The sequence below is a fragment of the Dendrobates tinctorius genome, unplaced genomic scaffold, assembly GCF_039654945.1.
Source record: "Dendrobates tinctorius isolate UK_male_01 unplaced genomic scaffold, ASM3965494v1 ptg000018l, whole genome shotgun sequence".
NCBI lineage: Eukaryota > Metazoa > Chordata > Amphibia > Anura > Dendrobatidae > Dendrobates > Dendrobates tinctorius.
Window position 1 is genome coordinate 9,209,621 of NW_027361686.1, and position 19,512 is coordinate 9,229,132.

At 49.1% G+C, this 19,512-nt stretch overlaps 1 protein-coding gene across 2 annotated transcripts in view; it reads left to right on the forward strand.

Annotated features, from left to right (window-relative positions):
• Positions 1 to 19,512, forward strand: part of USP2 (ubiquitin specific peptidase 2) — a 121,987-nt gene that overhangs the window by 63,937 nt on the left and 38,538 nt on the right. The window contains exons 1-2 of one of the 2 annotated variants that reach the window (XM_073566438.1): positions 10,204 to 10,692; positions 17,410 to 17,460. In XM_073566438.1, coding sequence (XP_073422539.1) covers positions 10,570 to 10,692; positions 17,410 to 17,460 — 174 coding nt within the window. In that variant the 5' untranslated portion in view covers positions 10,204 to 10,569. Of the gene's footprint in view, positions 1 to 10,203; positions 10,693 to 17,409; positions 17,461 to 19,512 lie in introns of those variants that run through there. The other variant, XM_073566436.1, reaches the window with a different exon arrangement.

Below are 19,512 nucleotides of genomic sequence, written 5' to 3' on the forward strand. Positions count from 1 at the left end.
TTTGCGGTAAAAAACGCAGCATGCTCATTAATTTTGCGGATTTTTCCGCGTTTCTGGCTATTTCTATGCGTCTTGAAAACGCGCGGAAAAAAACGCATAAAAACCGCACATTTTTTGCGCAAAAACCGCGCGGAAAACGCGCAGAAAAAAACGCACGGTTTCTGGGAAGGGAGTCAGGTTTTCAGCAGAAATTTTCTGCTACGTGTGCACATAGCCTAAGAGTGTGGTGTGTGTGTATCTTATATAGGAGGCACTGGCAGAGATTGTGATCTGTGATGCTGCATCATGTCATGTGTATGAGCAGGACCGGTTTTAGGCAAAGTGGGGCCCTAGGCAAAGTTTAAAATGGGGCCCCAAATGCTAACATATTGCATATCACACAGAAGCATTTTCATTGTATTTACATGCGCTGAGTTCAGGCCGCTAAATGAGTGTGTGATCGACAATATTGAAGTCGTTCAACACTTGTTTCCCGACCTCTTTCCATCATCTGAGAAAGAATGATGGGGGCAGAACAGTCACTAATGGATCAATCTGTCCCCATACAGTATCATGTTATCAGCAGCACATCTACAGTGCACACCCCTAGTCCTCCATATAATATAATGTGCCCCATAGTCTTCCATATAGTATAATACACTCCCTATAGTCCTCCATATAGCATAATACACTCCCCATAGTCCTCCATATAGTATAATACATTCATCATAGCCCTCCATATACTGTATTACAATACATTCAGTCCTCCATATAATACACTCCTCCATATATTAAAATACACTCAGTCCTCCATGTAGTATAATACACTACTCATAGTGCTCCATATAGTATAATACACCATCAGTCATCCATGTAATACAATTCACTTCCCATAGTATAATGCACCCCATAGTTCTTTATATAGTATAATGTATTCCCCATAGTCCTCGATGCAGTATAATGCAGCCACCCCATAGTGCATAATGCAGCCACCCCAGGGTATAATGCAGCCCCGCCATACAATATAATGTAACTTCCATAGAATATAATGCAGCCCCCCTCTTATAGTACAATGCAGCCACCCCTTAGAGCATAATGTAGCCACCCCACAGAATATGTGACCCCCATAGAATATAATGCAGCCCCCCTCATATGGTATAATGCAGCCCCTCCATAGAATATATGGCAGCCCCTTACATAGTATAATGTAGCCCCTCCATAGAATACATTGTAGCCCTCCTCATATAGTATAATGCAGCCCCAATAGAATATAATGTAGCCCCCTCATAAAGTGTACTAAAGCCCCCATACAATATAATCTAGCCCCCCATAGAATACAATGTAGCCTCCTCATATAGTATAATGTAGCCCCTTCATAGAGTAAGATGCGATCACCCCCAATAGAATATAATAAAGATAATACAGCCCCCCCATAGAATATAATATAGCCCCAAATAGAATAGAATACAGCCCACCTCCCCGTAGAATATAATGTAGCTCCCCCATAGAATATAATGTACCCCCCATGGTATATAACACAGCCACATAGTATATAGCAAAGCCATAAAGTATATAACACAGCACACATAGTATATAATACAGCCCCACATAGTATATAACACAGCCCCACATGGTATACAGCACAGTCCCACATGGTATATAGCGCAGCCCTACATGGTATACAGCACAGCCCACACATGGTATACAGCACAGCCCCCCCATTGGTATACAGCACAGCCCCCATTGGTATACAGCACAGCACCATGGTATACAGCGCAACCCCACATGGCATACAGCACAGGTCCATGGTATACAGCACAGCCCCCCATTGGTATACAGCACAGTGCCATGGTATACAGCACAGCCCCACATGGTATACAGCACAGGCCCATGGTATACAGCACAGGCCCCCACTGGTATACTGCAGAGCCCCACATGGTATACAGCACAGCCTCCCATTGGTATACAGCACAGCCCCACATGGTATACAGCACCACATGGTATACAGCACAGCACCACTTGCAGTGGCGTAACTACAAAGTTATGGGCCCCGGTGCCAACTTTCAAATGGGGCCCCCCATGCCAAAATACACGCACATCTCCGCTCCGTACAACTTGTACACGCACGGCCCCGCTCCGCACACCTCGTACACACCTGGCTCCGCACACCTCGTACACGCGTGGCTCCACTCCGCACACCTCGTACACGCGTGGCTCTGCTCCGCACACCTCGTACACGCGTGGCTCTGCTCCGCACACCACGTACAAGCACATCTCCGCTCCATACACCACGTACAAGCACATCTCCGCTCCGTACACCTCTTACACGCACATCTCCGCTCCGTACATCTCGTACACACGCGGCTCTGCTTCGTACACCCCGTACACACGCGGCTCCGCTCCGTACACGTCATACACATGCGGCTCTAGTCCGTATACACGCGGCTCCTCTCTGTTCACCTCATAAACATGCGGCTCCGCTCCATACACCTCGTACACACACAGCTCCACTCCGTACACTTGGTACACACACGGCTCCACTTCGTACACTTGGTACACACACGGCTCCTCTCCGTACACTTCGTACACACACGGCTCCTCTTCGTACACCCCGCTCCGTACACTTCATACACACATGGCTGCTTTCCGTACACCTTGTACACAAGCGGCTCCGCTCCGTACATTTCGCACACACATGGCTCCACTCCGTACACCTCGTACACATGCGGCTCCTCTCTGTCCACCTCATACACATGCGGCTCTGCTCCATACACCTCGTACACACACGGCTCCGCTCACCTCGTACACACACGGCTCCGCTCCATACGCTTTGTACACACACGGCTACACACACCCAGCTCTGCTCCGTACACATTGTACAGACATGGCTCTGCTACATCCACACTGTAAACCCCTCCTGACCCCACACATAAACTTCCCTCATCCAGCCAGCACCATGACAACCAGCACAGTGGAGTCCTGCATACATGAGGCCCCTTATCATGTGACCCCTGACTCCCCCCCTCATGTGACCTCATCACAGGTCCTGTCCGCACCGAACAGCCAATCCATGGCGTCAGGCCTATTGTAGCCTGACAGCCAATCAAAGCCAGTGTCGCCGCAGAGAGCTATGGTACGTGCGCGCGACACTGCAAATAGTCTGACGCGCTTTTAAGCCCTTAGCGACCGCCGATACGCCTTTTAACGGCGGTATTTAACTGTACTAAAACCACAGCGCCGCTAATTCACGGCACTGTGGAGAAAGTGAATGGCGCCAGAGAACATGAATTGGTCAGTTTGTACCGACCCCGCTTTTGCGATCGCCCTTATTAACCCTATAACGGCGACCGCAACAACAAAAAGCCGCGATTGTGCATTAAATTTCTCTTTCCTCTGATGTGATCGCACATCAGAGGAGAGGGAACTAGGGTCCCCGATCCCCCCCTGGCACCTCTCCGTGGTTCAGGGTCCCCTCCCCGTGGTCCCGCGTCCCGCCGGCATCCTCCGGTGGGCGCCGCCATCTTGGATCTGGAGAAAATGGTGGGCGCATGTGTGGCGCCCCTGAGGCTCTGTCGCCACAGAGGTACTGCACCTTCTCCTAAGGTGTGGTGCCCCACCATCCAGGTAAGTTGGAGGCTCCTGACCACGATCCAACACTCGTACCCCACACAATAGAGTAGTTCAGCACAACCACATTGCGGCTCCTTGCTTAGAGAGTAGCAGAGCACCTTTGGTGATTCCCTGCTTGGAACACTAGACGTGCTGGGAGGCGGGTGGAGTTTAGGATACATATATATGAGCGGGATAGTTTAGGATGACAGGTCAGTCTGACAGGAGGTCAGTGAGGAAGGGAGAAGGGATGGAGGAAGGAGTGCTGCAGCTGCCTCAGTGACCTGAGCCAGCTGTCACGGGAAAGGAGAGGAAAGAAGGAGAAACACGTAGAACTGAAATCTGAACTTCCATAGAAGGGAAAGACAAGTACGGAACGTAGGAGTAAAGGGAACACAGAGGACGTGGGTTAGAGGAAGAACCCTGCCTAGAAGTTCTGAGCGCAAGGCCGGGGCCCGGTCCCCGAGGTTGTATGGACGCTAATGGTTCTGCAGCAGACACCAGTGGAGTAGTAGGCTGTAAATGCACTACTCCCATCTAAGACTTGAGGGCACAACAGCAACACGGATAGAGAGCCGGGACTTAGGAGTAGAGAGTCCCCAAAGCAGGCTACAGCTTAGAGTTCTTGGGAACATCTGTCAGGAGGAACTCCAGCGTACCACGGTACTGGAGATCTTCACATTTAAAGGCGCTATAGAGGAGACGTTCAGGAAAGGCACATAAGTTGGCAGAGTGTGGAAGAGAGCTTTCCATCTTGCCTGGAAGTTGACTGAGTCCCTGACCCAGAGGACGCGGCACAGAAGCGGGCTCTACAGACTGTGATTAAAGCTTTGGAACTACATGCCCTGGTGTCCTCCATTCCTTCCTGCGTCCGTCTGCCTGACACTGCTACATCCCCTGCGCTGGACACTACACCACCTAAGTGTCCCCACATCTACACTGCCCTGGGACAACCGGAGGATCGGTCTGCAGCGTCGGCTTAACACCTCCCTTGCCGAACACCACAGGTGGCGTCACGAACTATTCAACATTAACTTATCTCCCTATTGCTTGGGCGCCAGGGCCACGGTCTGGGTCACCGCTGCTGTGACACATCCCACTGACACCGGCCCAGTACCGAGTACCCCACAGCCCTCGGAGGGCAACTCAATTTTGGCGTCACGAACAGGATGACGAGACGCGATGCCATCGGGTTCTGTGCGCCTGAGATTTGTTGGACTTAAAACTTTTGAGAATGTGCAGAAGACTCAGTTTAATAGACTGTGAAATAAACCTTAAAAATGGCCGTTGGCGTAGAGAAGAAGCGCGTGAAGAGATGGGAGGTCCTAGGAAAAGACCACGAAGTCTTGAGCCTCCCCTGCCTGAATTACTATGTAACAGCAACATGGCCCACCCCCCGAGAGGTTCGTATACTGGCTTGGTATGGAGGCGCTGGAAGAAGACGCCGCCCCCGGAAGGAGGGGCAGAAGCCAGTGGCGGAAAAGGGGCCGAGAGAGGAGGGAGAAGAACACCAGAACACCATCTTGGAGAGAGAGGGAAGGAGGCCTGCGGAGCGCGGGGAAGCGGATCTCCCCGGCGCCATGGCTGAAGGCTCCGACCCCGTAGCAGAGATGGACCGTCAGCAGCTGGAGGACGAAATTGCCCGGCTGACCCATTGTCTGTGGCTGAGGCAGGAGGCCTTGTGGAGGCTGAACTGGCAGCGCGCCCAGGAGGGGCCTACATCTGCGGTGACCGCCGCCGCTGCACCGGAGCTTCCCCAGGCGGATTCAATGGAGCCTGCCGCTGCCGTCGCATTACCAGCAGCATCCGAAGCCCTTTTTGCTGCCGTCACCAGAAGACCTATATGAAGCCCCGGGAGCTGAGACGGAAGAAGAAAAGCTCCCGCCTGGACCTGACGCGGCTGCGCAGGTCCCACCAGAGGCCCCCACGGACCCGGAGCCACCACCCGCTGCCACCGGCCCGCTTCCACTTCCACCGGAGCAGAGACCACGCCGCCAGGAGGCCCCAGGTACGTCCGATGCCCTGACACCTGCGGAGGCCCTGGGGTGCACCACGGTCGCAGCGGCTGGCCAAGTCGTGCTGGATCCGGTCTGGGACCGGGATACCAGTCCCCGGGGGGGAACACCGGAACCCCTGGAGGTGGCGCTGCAGTACCAGACCAGTCTGGATCGGTCCCGGGAGGAGCAGGAGTATGATGAACACTGGGCTAGGTGTCAAGCCACCATCTGGCAGCTGGCAGCTGAACACCGGGAGAGGGAGCAGCGCCAGCAAGCGGTACTAGGCCCAGATTTGGACCGGAAGGAGCGGGTCCGTGCCGGTCATTTCGGTCCCAAAGATGCGGCAGGTTGGGGCCACGTCCTAAACGTGAACCAAGAGAGGGGGTTCGGTTTTATTCATAACCCTAGCCGAATCTCCGATCTATTCTTCAACCGGAGGGATGTGGAGCCTCACTTGAGGAAGGGACACCCTGCCAGGAACCTGAGCCCGGGAGACAAGGTGACCTTTACCAGACATGAAGGTCTCAGAGGCTGGTACGCTATGAATATCAGGTGAGTCCCAGAGGATCTTATTCAGACTTGCAGGCAGAGACCACCTACTGCCCCTATGTGTCAAGATGTGCCAAAGGTACAGAAAGCCACAGGTTTCACCCCACTGGAAGAGGAGTACTTGAGGACTGCCCGTGCGTTCCTTTCATCTGGTAGCAGTACCCCATCAACAGCTTCCAGAACCCCAGGAGGGGACCAACACTAGAAACTTGAACTAACTCTCGTGACCCAGGAGGGTTTATTTGCACCGTTGTGCCTTTTGTTCTATTTTTGACCATCATGGTTAGTTTTTGTTTTTCCAGAGTTGCCCTGTGTTGTTGGCAGCCTTTATATTGAACTAGCGATCATGAACTTGGAGTGATCCAAAAACTTTTACTTGTAAATAGTTGCACCTCTTTAGGTGCCCTCTCTTGGTTTTACATATGGACAATTTGCGAAGATTAAGTCTACCTCATTGGAGCATGACTCCAATCAAAGGACACTGCAAGAGATCCCGGCTGGGAGCGGTGTCCAGCACTTACAAGAATTATTGTTGAAAGTTTTAATGTGAAGTATTTCATAATGTGTTTTATGATAGCTTTTATATAGAATGAGAAATGTTTTGATCCAGAGATGAGAGATGTGAATAAAGAATTGGAAAAGTATATGATGAACCAGGTATTACAGTTATCACTTGAAAGAAAGTAGCAAATGTGCACTAGAAAGAGAAGAAGAAATGTGTACTAGAGAAAGAAAGAATACTAAGAATACTGAAGTGATAGTGAGTCACAGATAACAGATGAAAAATTGCACTTTTTGACTTAGAATTTTTGGTAGTTAATTAGTAACTGTTTGCAACGTTCAAGAATGAATGCCTCTCATAATGGGAAGTATAGTATAAGAAATGTTTATTCAGCATTGTAAAATTTGTATGTTCCTGTACTGTCAACTTTGTTTACCCTGCAGCCCGCGGACGTGCTGTGTTTAACGGGGGGTATGTGGCGCCCCTGAGGCTCAGTCGCCACAGAGGTACTGCACCTTCTCCTAAGGTGTTTTTCCCCACCATCCAGGTAAGTTGGAGGCTCCTGACCACGCTCCAACACTCGTACCCCACACAATAGAGTATTTCAGCACAACCACATTGCGGCTCCTTGCTTAGAGAGTAGCAGAGCACCTTTGGTGGTTCCCTGCTTGGAACACTAGACTTGCTGGGAGGCGGGTGGAGTTTAGGATACATATATATGAGCAGGATGATTTAGGATGACAGGTCAGTATGACAGGAGGTCAGTGAGGAAGGAAGCCACTCGGAGTGAGTGGAGATCCCTGGAAGAAGGGATGGAGGAAAGAGTGCTGCAGCTGCCTCAGTGACCTGAGCCAGCTGGCACGGGAAAGTAGAGGAAAGAAGGATAAAGATGTAGAACTGAAATCTGAACTTCCATAGAAGGGAAAGACAAGTACAGAACGTAGGAGTAAAGGGAACACAGAGGACGTGGGTTAAAGGAAGAACCCTGCCTAGAAGTTCTGAGCGCAAGGCCGGGGCCCGGTCCCTGAGGTTGTATGGACGCTAATGGTTCTGCAGCAGACACCGGTGGAGTAGTAGGCTGTAAATGCACTACTCCCATCTAAGACTTGAGGGCACAACAGCAACACAGATAGAGAGCCGGGACTTAGGAGTAGAGAGTCCCCGAAGCAGGCTACAGCTGTCTGCCGTGCAAGTAGAGTTCTTGGGAACATCTGTCAGGAGGAACTCCAGCATACCACGGTACTGGAGATCTTCACATTTAAAGGTGCTATAGAGGAGAAGTTCAGGAAAGGCACATAAGTTGGCGGAGTTTGGAAGGGAGCTTTCTATCTTGCCTGGAGGTTGACTGAGTCCCTGACACGGAGGACACGGCACAGAAGTTGGCACTACAGACTGTGAGTAAAGCTTTGGAACTACATGCCCTGGTGTCCTCCATTCCTTCCTGCGTCCGTCTGCCCGACACTGCTACATCCCCTGCGCCGGACACACTACCTAAGTGTCCCCACATCTACACTGCCCTGGGACAACAGCCCTGCCTGTGGAGGGCTATACCATCATTGCTGCACCACACCATCTGTCCCGGAGGATCGGTCTGCAGCGTCGGCTTAACACCTCCCTTGCCGAACACCACAGGTGGTGTCACAAACTATTCACCATTAACTTATCTCCCTATTGCTTGGGTGCCCAGGGCCACGGTCCGGTCACCGCTGCTGTGACACATCCGACACCGGCCTAGTACCGAGTACCCCACAGCCCTGGGAGGGCGACCCACATGCGCAGTGCGCCCGCCGGGAATCTGCAGGCTCCGGCTGGGAGATTCCATTCATTCATTTTGATCACGATGATAAACTATCATCGTGATCAAAATAAACAAAATAGTACATAATCCCCCCGTTTATCACCCCCTTAGTTAGGCCAACATAACGAAATAAAGAAAATATTTTTTTTTTCAGTTTTCCATTAGGTTCAGGGCTAGGGTTAGAGTTGGGCTAGGGCTAGGGTTAGAATTAGTGTTAGGGCGAACTAGGATTAGAATTAGGGTTGGGATTAGGGTTAGGGTTGGGATTAGGGTTAGGGTTGTGTTGGGGTTAGGGTTGGAGCAAGAATTGAGGGGTTTCCACTATTTACCAACTTTGGGGGTCTAAAAATTGGGTCTAAAAAATCACTTTTGTGGAAATAAAAAAGACTTTTTATTTTCACGGCTCTGCGTTTATAAACTTCTGTGAAGCGCTTGGGGGTTCAAAGTGCTCACCACACATCTAGATAAGTTCCTTAGGGGGTCTAATTTCCAAAATGGGGTCACTTGTGGGGGGTTTCCACTGTTTAGGCCCATCAGGGGCTCTGCAAACGCAACATGATGCCCGCAGACCATTCCATCAAAGTCTGCATTCCAAAATGGCACTCCTTCCCTTCCAAGCTCTCCCATGCGCCCAAACAGTGGTTCCCCCACATATGGGGTATCAACGAACTCAGGACAAATCGCACAACAACTGTGGGGGTATGATTTCTCCTGTTACCCTTGTAAAAATAATAATTTAGGGGCGAAAAGATCAATTTTGTGGAAAAAAAATGGATTTCTTATTTTCACGGCTCTACGTTATAAACTTCTGTGAAGCACTTGAAGGTTCAAAGTGCTCACCACACATCTAGATAAGTTCCTTAATGGGTCTAGTTTCCAAAATGGGGTCACTTGTTGGAGGTTTCCACTGTTTAGGCACATTAAGGGCTCTCCGAACGCAACATGGCGTCCGATCTCAATTCCAGCCAATTCTGCGCTGAAAAAGTCAAACGGTGCTCCATCCCTTGCGAGCTCTGCCGTGTGCTGAAAAAGTGGTTTACCCCCACATGTGGGGTATCGGCGTATTCAGGAGAAATTGTACAACAAATTTTGTGGTTGATTTTCTCTTTTAACACTTGTGAAAATAAAAAAAATTGGTTCTGAAGTAAATTTTTTGGAAAAAAAAGTTAAATGTTAATTTTTTCCTACCACATTGCTTTAGTTCCTGTGAAGCACGTAAAGGGTTAATAAACTTCTTGAATGTGGTTTTGAGCACCTTGAGGGGTCTAGTGTTTAGAATGGTGCCACTTTTGGGTATTTTCTGTCATGTAGACCCCTCAAAATGACTTTAAATATGATGTGGTCCCTAAAAAAATGGCTTTGTAAATTTTGTTGTAAAAATGAGAAATCGCTGGTCAACTTTTAACCCTTATAACTTCCTAATAAAAAAAAACTTTGCTTCCAAAATTGTGCTGATGTAAAGTAGACATGTGGGAAATGTTATTTATTAAGAAATTTGTGTGACACATCTCTTGTTTTAAAATTGCAAATTTTCACCATATTTCCGTTTATTTCATAAACACAAGACTTATCGAACAAATGTTACCACTAACATGAAGTACAATATGTCACAAAAAACAATGTCAGAATCACCGGCATCCAATAAAGCGTTCCAGAGTTATAACCTCATAAAGGGACAGTGGTCAGAATTGTAAAAATTGGCCCGGGAATTAAGCTGCAAACTGGCTCTGTCGCTAAGGGGTTAAAGGGCCCCAGCCACCTATTTTTTCTTCTCTCATCGGAGCCCACCGGGCATTTTCCCGCTACCATGCCAGACCAGCCCTGCATGTACCCTGTGTGCACGGCTCCGGGGCACGTGTGTGCCGCAGCACTGCCGCTGTCACACCGGTACTGTGCACACGTCTGCAGGACGCGCGGTTCCCCGTCTTGGGAGCAGCGGAGGATTTCCCGCCCTCTGACGTCAGGGGACACTTGTCACATTCCCGCGGCCGGTGATGTGACGATGTGACGGCGGAGGGCGGGCACTGTGCGGCTGCCTGCAGGGAGACACAAGTACCGGCCGTACCCGGACTGCAGACACTACTGCGCGCAGAGGTCTCCGCACGCCTCCGGGGCAGCAGCCGCACATCTGCTCCATGCCGTCCTCACACTCGCTGACAATGACCGGGCTGGGATCCCGCAGCCGCCAGCAGCCGCCGCAGCTCCCCGGCGCCGTGGTGATCTCCAGCCTGCTGGACTTCATGCTGCACAGGACCAAGGTGAGAGCACGGTCGGGGAGACTTGGGGGGGCAGAGAAGTGTGGGAGACAGAGGACTTGGGGGAGGGGGAGGACTGGGGGACAGAGAAATTGGGGGAGGACTGGGGGACAGAGGAATTGGGGGAGGGGGAGGACTGGGGGACAGAGGACTTGGGGGAGGGGGAGGACTGGGGGACAGAGGACTTGGGGGAGGACTGGGGGACAGAGGACTTGGGGGAGGACTGGGGGACAGAGGACTTGGGGGAGGGGGAGGACTGGGGGACAGGAATTGGGGGAGGGGGAGGACTGGGGGACAGAGGAATTGGGGGAGGACTGGGGGACAGAGGAATTGGGGGAGGGGGAGGACTGGGGGACAGAGGACTTGGGGGAGGGGGAGGACTGGGGGACAGAGGAATTGGGGGAGGGGGAGGACTGGGGGACAGAGGAATTGGGGGAGGACTGGGGGACAGAGGAATTGGGGGAGGGGGAGGACTGGGGGACAGAGGACTTGGGGGAGGGGGAGGACTGGGGGACAGAGGACTTGGGGGAGGACTGGGGGACAGAGGACTTGGGGGGGAGGGGGACAGAGGACTGACGGGAAGAGAACTGAGGGACAGAGGACTGGGGGAGACAGAGGAATTGGGGGAGGGGGAGGACTGGGGGACAGAGGACTTGGGGGGGGGATAGAGGACTGACGGGAAGAGAACTGAGGGACAGGGCTGGGGGAGACAGGAATTGGGGGAGGGGGACAGAGGACTGTGGGAGTCAGGAATTGGGGGGGAGGGGGATAGAGGACTGACGGGAAGAGAACTGAGGGACAGAGGACTGGGGGAGACAGAGGAATTGGGGGAGGGGGAGGACTGGGGGACAGAGGACTTGGGGGGAATAGAGGACTGACGGGAAGAGAACTGAGGGACAGAGGACTGGGGGACCGAAGATGGGGGTGGGGGGCAGAGGAGTGTGGGGGGCAGATGGCGGGGGGGGGACAGGACTGGGGGGAAGACGACTGAGAGGACAGGGGACTGTGGGAGACAGAGGACTTTGCCCTGATGATTGGTGTTATACCGGGGTACCCGGCGGTGTGCCCTGTTCTGCACCTTGTACTGTTTGTCCTGGATTTAATATTAATAGTGATTCCATAATAACAGGTAGCGATGCCCCGTTCTACCCGCACCCCTTCAGTACCAGTACTCTGGTGATCCTCACTGGTCCTTTATTGTATGTGACATCATGTGACGGCTGCAGCCAATCACTGTCTCCAGCGGTACTGCTGCTGCTGACATGCAGGACACAAGACACTGAGGCCAGTGATTCGCTGCAGTGGTCACCAGGATATAGGTGACGGCATCACTGAGGTAAGACCAGTGCGGACCCCCGGAGCATCCGTCGCTGCAGGGGATAGAATAGGTTTTTACTTCCTTCCCGCTGCTACACATCCTTTTCGTCCCAATCAAACCCTTGAGGTTGTGCACAGAGGTGGCGCCATCAGCCTCGGCTGTCCCTGGAGGCTTCCTGGTGATGGTCAGTGGCCATGCTCCGAGCTGCTAGGCTGCATTGTCCCTTAGCGCAGGCATGAATCGCTTTGCTTTGTTCCCCCATTAGAAATTGGTGGTATGTACTAATATTCCCCCCAGTGGGCTCCTGAAACCGACACCGCATTGTAAGCGCATGTTCTCACACAGCGTTTTTAATGTGTTTTTCTCATGGCATGAAAAGCTCAGACGTTGGCTGTAAACCCGCAGTGGAAATTCCATGAGTTTTTGAGGGCCTTATTATTTGCCATCGGTCCGTATGTTGTTTTTGTTTATCGTTTTTTTGTGCTTATTTTATGAGATTTTTATTTATTTATTTTTTTGATGCTAAACTTAATTGATGTTAAAATAGCAAAAACTGCAGAAAAGATGGTGAAAGAATGGTAATGCTGTAGTTTTCATTCATCAGATAAGAATTGGTTACGGGGATGTGTGAGCCATCATCTGGTGGCTGCTGTTTGGAAACAGCTGTACAGTAGTAACAATATTGTGCAAATATTTACAAATAGTGTCTTACTGTGTGGATACAGATAGTGAGACTGGTGTCATATACAGGCGTTACATACGGATACAGCCTTGGTTACCGCAGATTTTCCCGTGCCCCCAGGACCTGCGGAATGTGCCCAGGGGCACACGGAGGAATGCACCAGCTTCTGCTCCACTGATCCCTCAGCACCTTCTTGTGTAATGTTCCAGTTCTCGCCAGCATCAGTACATTCTGGCCCCGCTGTCCTGCATGGTGCTGGGATACTAGGAAGTAGAGCAGGTCTGTCAATCAGTCTGCTGACATGTTAACCCTTAACATTCCTAAAAGTTTTCTTTGCTCTTTACTCAAGAGTATATTGGGGGCATATGTCAGGCACGAAACATTTGTATACCTCTCTAGAGGAAGCATATACCCCACACATTTTACAGGTTCATTCCTGGAAAACCTTCACCGTTTCTGTACTGCACAGTATAGCCGTCCCTGATATTCTCTGACAAAGCATATATCCATTTAAGTCCTATTTGTCTTATTCCTGCAGTTTCTAGTGTTGTACATGTGGTTTTCTTGGTTGTGATTTTTGGACCAGTGTTCCTTCAGGATGTTGTAGAATCATAGAATCATAGAATCGTAGAGTTGGAAGGGACCTCCTGGGCCATCTGGTCCAACCCCCTGCTCAAAGCAGGATTCGCTAAATCATCCCAGTCAGATGTCTGTCCAGCCTCTGTTTGAAGACTTCCATTGAAGGAGAACTCACCACTTCTCGTGGCAGCCTGTTCCACTCATTGATCACTCTAACTGTCAAAAAGCTTATAGAATCATAGAATCGTAGAGTTGTATGAGCAACACAAATCAGATCTCTGTGTTATGTGCATATGTATCATGGACTCCCAGCAAGCACCCGAGCGTGCATATGTGTGTAGATGAAATGAGTATTTTTAGGGGAGAATACATTATTTTCAACCAGATTTGGAAGAAATCTAGCAGATGACCCTTTTTCTCAAATCAAGTATGTAGACAATGAAAATTATTGCGCCATATAACCAGAATGAACATTGAGTTTCTAATAAAAGCATAAGCACAAGTCATGATGCCAGTGTGTATTTACGAGCATACAAAGCACTGTACGTTCTGTAACCTATCTCGTAAAGGATGTGACAGTCGCTGTGCGCCACGTTGTGACATGTGCCACGTCCAATCAATGTGTTGTCAGTACAGGCATAGAAGAGCCGGGGTGCCGTGTGCAGGATCTGCGACATCTCCCCCTCTGACCCTGCGTTGTCAGCAGACTGTACTGCGATTGGTAGAAATCTCCTTACCTCTATTGTTAATTGTAGGGTTGGGCTTTGAATGGCAGCACAATGCCACCACAAACTGGTTAAATGGCCAGAAGATAGTAAATTCCTCAGATGTTTGCAGAACAGGACATGCTATTCAGATGTCACCTCAGCTCCATTTACAGAACATATGGGCACGATCCAGCATGTGGGCACTCTGTTCCAGCAGTTCCTAGAACGTACAAAGTCCATTTTAGTGCGTTTCTAGTAAGAATGCCGGAAGTTCTGATCCCTGTCCTCAGGGTCAGGAGTGAAAGTTCTCATCGGGGCACTTTAATAATCTAGCTCTTTATGGTTTCTTAGGGCACCTGGAAATGACAACTAATAGAAACACAAAATCATATTCCTGGCTTCTACATTTTGGTATCTGGCTCGTGAATCATGAATGACAGTGAAAAAAACAGTTTAATCAATTTTATTGCTGAGTTTGCATTGTTTGGCGTAGTCATATTTCTGTATGTTTCATGCTGAGAACTGCCCACATTTGACACGATGACATGCGATTGGGGTCTCCGTGTACCCCAGCATTATATTATAGCCCATCCGTACTAGCAGGGCTGCAGGCATCAGATGTTACAGCATTGGCTGGAGTCACTGACGCTGATAACATCTTCCAGGAGATCTCTAGTGAAAATGCTGGAACAATGCTGCAGTAAAGGTGAGAAGTGTCAGGGATCTGTGTACTCATGATTGAGTAAATGAGATTTCAGGTAATTCAGGGCTGCAGACAATAGCTCGGCCATGTCACCAGGGTCAGTGATTGTTCCCTGCTGCCATTAGCAGCCTGTCCAATGCTACAGTATAACCATTGTATAAGCAAGTAGACATTCTGGACACTGTGACAATTCATTACATAGGGTGTAGCATAGAAGTGTCTCCCACAGTGCTGAATGTAGTGTTACATCTGCCCCAGTTGATGGATGTGGCAAAAGATTACGCGACAGGTCAGAGCAGAGAACTAGCCGAAAAACTTAAGAATGAGTTTAAAAGCGTGCAAGGAGCAACTTAATTGCTGATACAGAACGCAGCTTCCGAATGATGGAGTTAAACGCAGACGACATGTATTTATAGCATTTAAAATGGATGAATATGAATTGATCTAATATTGTTTTCTAAGCCCATCAGTCCGGCCGTGTGATGCAGCCTTCAGCAGCCCGCATTCTGTTCTTATAGTCAGGATCTGCACTTGGCAAGCTGAGCTTAAAGGGACTGACTGTTCAAACTAAGTGGTGCCGCTCGTTGCTTCACGATGGGGCCAGTCATTTCTATACACCTTCTTCCCCCGTGTTGTTTGCTCCCAATCACCCTCCACCATTTGATTGACAGCTCTGGCTTCATAGAGCCAGAAAAGGGAGGAAATAGATGGAAAACAAGCAGGTGGGAAGGAGCGCTTAAATGTATGGCACCGCCATGAATCACTGAGTGCCTCTACTTGGTTTGAACAGTCATTTTGTGCTGACAGATTACCTTTAAAAACATAATTTTCCTTTTCAATTTTGAGTTTTTAGCAAAATGCATAATATAAGAAGATAATTCTGTATTACAGTGGAAATGTATGGAATGATCTGTATTCGAGCACACCCAGTAATCTGCATAACTAGTCATTATTATGTATGCAGCCAGTTCTAAAACAGGACAATGGAAAACTGGAACATGCAGCCTGGCCGGCAGGTGGTGCGTTACTGGGCAGGCACTTGTGTGTGGACACAGTTCGGTAGAACTTATAATCTATTAATCACTACTAACTATGGGCTTCAGAGTCCAGCGGGCGATCTTCCATCAGCCTGTGTTAGTTATACTAACTCTTGTCACAGAGAATTACATGTGTGTACTCAAATAATTGATCCTTTAACGACAAAATAGATCACTCTCCATTATGACCTGCTTTCCGTAAACTTTGATGTAAAAAAAATGGATCTGGTTGCTGTTTTTTTTTTTTTTTTGTTGGATAAAAAAGTTTTGCAGTTAAAAATGAATAGCAGATGGATTGCAGTCAGACGGAAGGCATGTTAGGAAATTTCCTTCCTCAGGTAAATGAATGGAACATATGCTGGATTTATCTTTGTGCCATCCTAAAATGGATACAACAATGGAAATACTTACTGGAATTGTGAACAGGGCCTGAGCCCTGATTCATCCAAGCTGGTGATTTCCTTGCTGTCTTGATGAGGAGGCGTGTAGGAGTAAGACACTCCTTTTTCAGTAAAGGTACTGTCACACTTAGCGATGTACCAGCAATCCCGATCAGCGATATGACTCGGTCAGGATCACTGGTGCATCGCTAAGTGGTCGCTAGTGAGCTGCCACACAGGCAGATCTCACCAGCGACATAGCAGCGGTCAGGGGTCGTTATTTACCTGTCAGACGAGGCGATGAAGACGTCCTCCCGCCCGCGTCGCTCGTCGGTGCCACAGGAAGCCCAGCAGGATGCTCAGCAGGAAGCTGACGATGAGAAACGGTCCAGGACGATCTCGCGATCAGCGATAATCAGCGGGGGAGCCGGTCGGAGGTAAGTATCACACATAGCGATATCGCTGCTGCGACACAAACCCAGTGACGTTATAGCGATATTGCTAGCGCTAGCGCTTAGTGTGACAGGCCCTTAAAAGGTGTATGTCTTTGAATGAATTAAAAGTGTCTGACACAAATCTTAATCTAGTGTCTTCCTGGAGTAAAATTTCCAGTGTAAGGAATGCCATAGCTCGTCTGATTCACTTCCTCTCCGCGCCGTCTCCCGCTCAGCATTGGCAATTTTGGTGAAGCTGGAAGAAACTGGCATGGAGATGTCAAAAGCTGCAAATTTTTGCAGCTTTTCAAAGTGATTTACATCAGAATTCTGGTGAAATTGCTTTGACAAATCAGGACAAGTGTGTACAACTAAAGATAGAAGTCATCATCCTTATCTAGTCTTTACATGACACTCACTATATATATATTACATTACTGTACTATAAGCCTCACATGAATACCCCTGCCTGGTGTAGCGAGAGCACCTGCCACAAGTGATTCTCAGAACTTGATAACAGCGGTGAAAATTAAAAATTTAACTTTTTCTATTAAAATGGAACAATCGTGGACACGTGTTCCTGGGAACACCTGATGATAATCATGCAGTACAAACAGGCTGCCTGATGAGCGAGCAGAACATTTGTTCGTAGAGTGAAATGATCTTTTGTGCCGCACAGAAGCTCATCGTTCCCAGGAGCACATTGCCCTGTGTATACAGGCCCTGCGCTGCCGATCACACTGGCAACTTGTTGCTGATCATTTGGCGGGCATCATTACGCGCGGTCTACCTGTGTAACCAGATACTAAACTACCATCGGTTTGTGTTAATGTGTTAAACGATAGGCTAAACTAACTCGTGATTGTCTTATGTCTTGCAGCCTCCCAAAGTGGTCCAAGGTTTGGTTGGCTTGAGAAATCTTGGTAACACGGTAAGTGACACAATCTGTGTTTATTAATCGTGTACAATGACAATTGTGAATCAGACATTTACACGGATATTTTAGACAGTCACTGAAATTTTTTTTTTTTTCCGTAGGCTGTTTATTAAAAGAAATGTTATCTTGCTAAAATGACACTTATTAACCGGTAGTACAGACTTCCAGCACATTTCTTCATAGATTTAATAGGCCCTAGACACATTGGAGTCATCATGGGTTCAGTTTTAACAGGTTTCATAACTTATTGACTTGTCTTATAATAGGTCATGTATGATAGGTTTTTTACTGACAACTTAGGCTGAGTGCAGACGGGGTTTTGAGCCCTGCGGATTTTTCCGTGCAGAATGGAAGAAAACCGCAGGTCAAATGACCTGCATTTTTCCTGCGGATTTCTTCCATTTTTCACGCGGTTTTCATGCGGTTTTTGTGCGGTTTTCCATTGCGGTCTTCCCCCTGCGGATTTGGTAACAGGGGAGATAGAAAACCGTACAAAAGAAGCAACATGCTGCGGATTTTGTACCGCAGGAAAACCGCGCGGAAAAATCCACAGCGTCTGCACAGCGTTTTTTTTTTTTTCATTCATTTTAAAGGTACTGTACATCACAATGCGGATATGCAACGTTTCTGCGCGGTAAAATCCGCTGCGGAAACGCTGCAAATCTGCATCGTGTGCACATGGCCTTAAGATACTCTGACTTTCATAAACCGATAGAAAGTCGAAGCAAGCTTGCACCAGTGAGAACACAACCCCACAGAAATAAGAGGGATCGCTTTGTGTAAATGCTGTACAAAATTTGTTGAAATGCTGAAGAAGCTATTAATTGTGAAAAATAATCGTAGCCATAATTGCTTGATCAGTGGGGGTTCAACTTCTGGAGACCCTTTATCAATTTACACAATGAAGCTGCGGCAGTGTTCCTGCCAGGGCCTGTTCCCTTTAATGTGTACACAGATAAAACAGTTCCATCCATTCTGTCATCTTCACATGCTTAGGACTAAAGGCCCTTTTACATTTAGCGATGCACCAACGATCCAACCAGCGATCCGACCCGGTCAGGATCGCTGGTGCATCGCTAAATGATCGCTAGTGAGCTTTCATACAGAAAGATCTCACAGCGATGCAGCAGCGACGCAGCGCACGATACTTACCATTCACACACAGCGATCCTGCGTCCTCCCGCCCGCGTCCAGCGTCGCTCGTCGTCACAGCAGGAAGTCTCAGCAGGAAGCGCCCGACGAGAAATGGAGCCGGACATTCTCGCGCGATCAGCGATGGACAGCGGGGGAGCCGGTCGCTGGTAAGTATCACACATAGCGATATCGCTAGCAATATCACTATAACGTCACAAAACCAGTGACGTTTTAGCGATATTGCTAGCGATATCGCTTAGTGTAAAACCCCCTTAACTATGTACAGGCACCAATCCGGACCAGCGTCTTGATAAAATGGACCCCTTCATAGTGATGATTTAGGGGGTTACTAGAGATTGATTGTGGGAGTACAAACATTGATCATAAGGTACAATCAGCGATCTATAAGTTCTGGAGAACTACTGTAATAATCGTGAGTACAGCAACAGGAGAATTAACAGTTGACTCCACACTCTGCAGCACTCTTCTTTAGTATGAGACTCTGGCCCGCTTTCTCCATACTTTGCTTACCCAGATCTTTGCTCCACATGTTCAGCACTCAGGGGCACACAGGGTTAAAGCCCCCGTCACACACAGCGATCTCGCTAGCGAGACAGCTGCTGAGTCACAAGTTTTGTGACGCAACAGCGATCTCACCAGCGAGATCGCTGTGTGTGACACCAGCAACCGGCCCCCCTGCCTGGTATCGCTGATCGTCCTGGAATGGCCAGGACATTTTTTTTGATCGCTGGTCTGCTGGCCAGCACGCATCGCTGCGTGTGTCAGGCGGGAGACCAGCAATCAGCGATCTGGCGCTGGTAACTAAGGTACACATCGGGTTTCTAAGCGCCGCTTAGAAACCCGATGTGTACCTTAGTTACCAGCACGCTGGTGCAGGGAGCTGGTAACCAA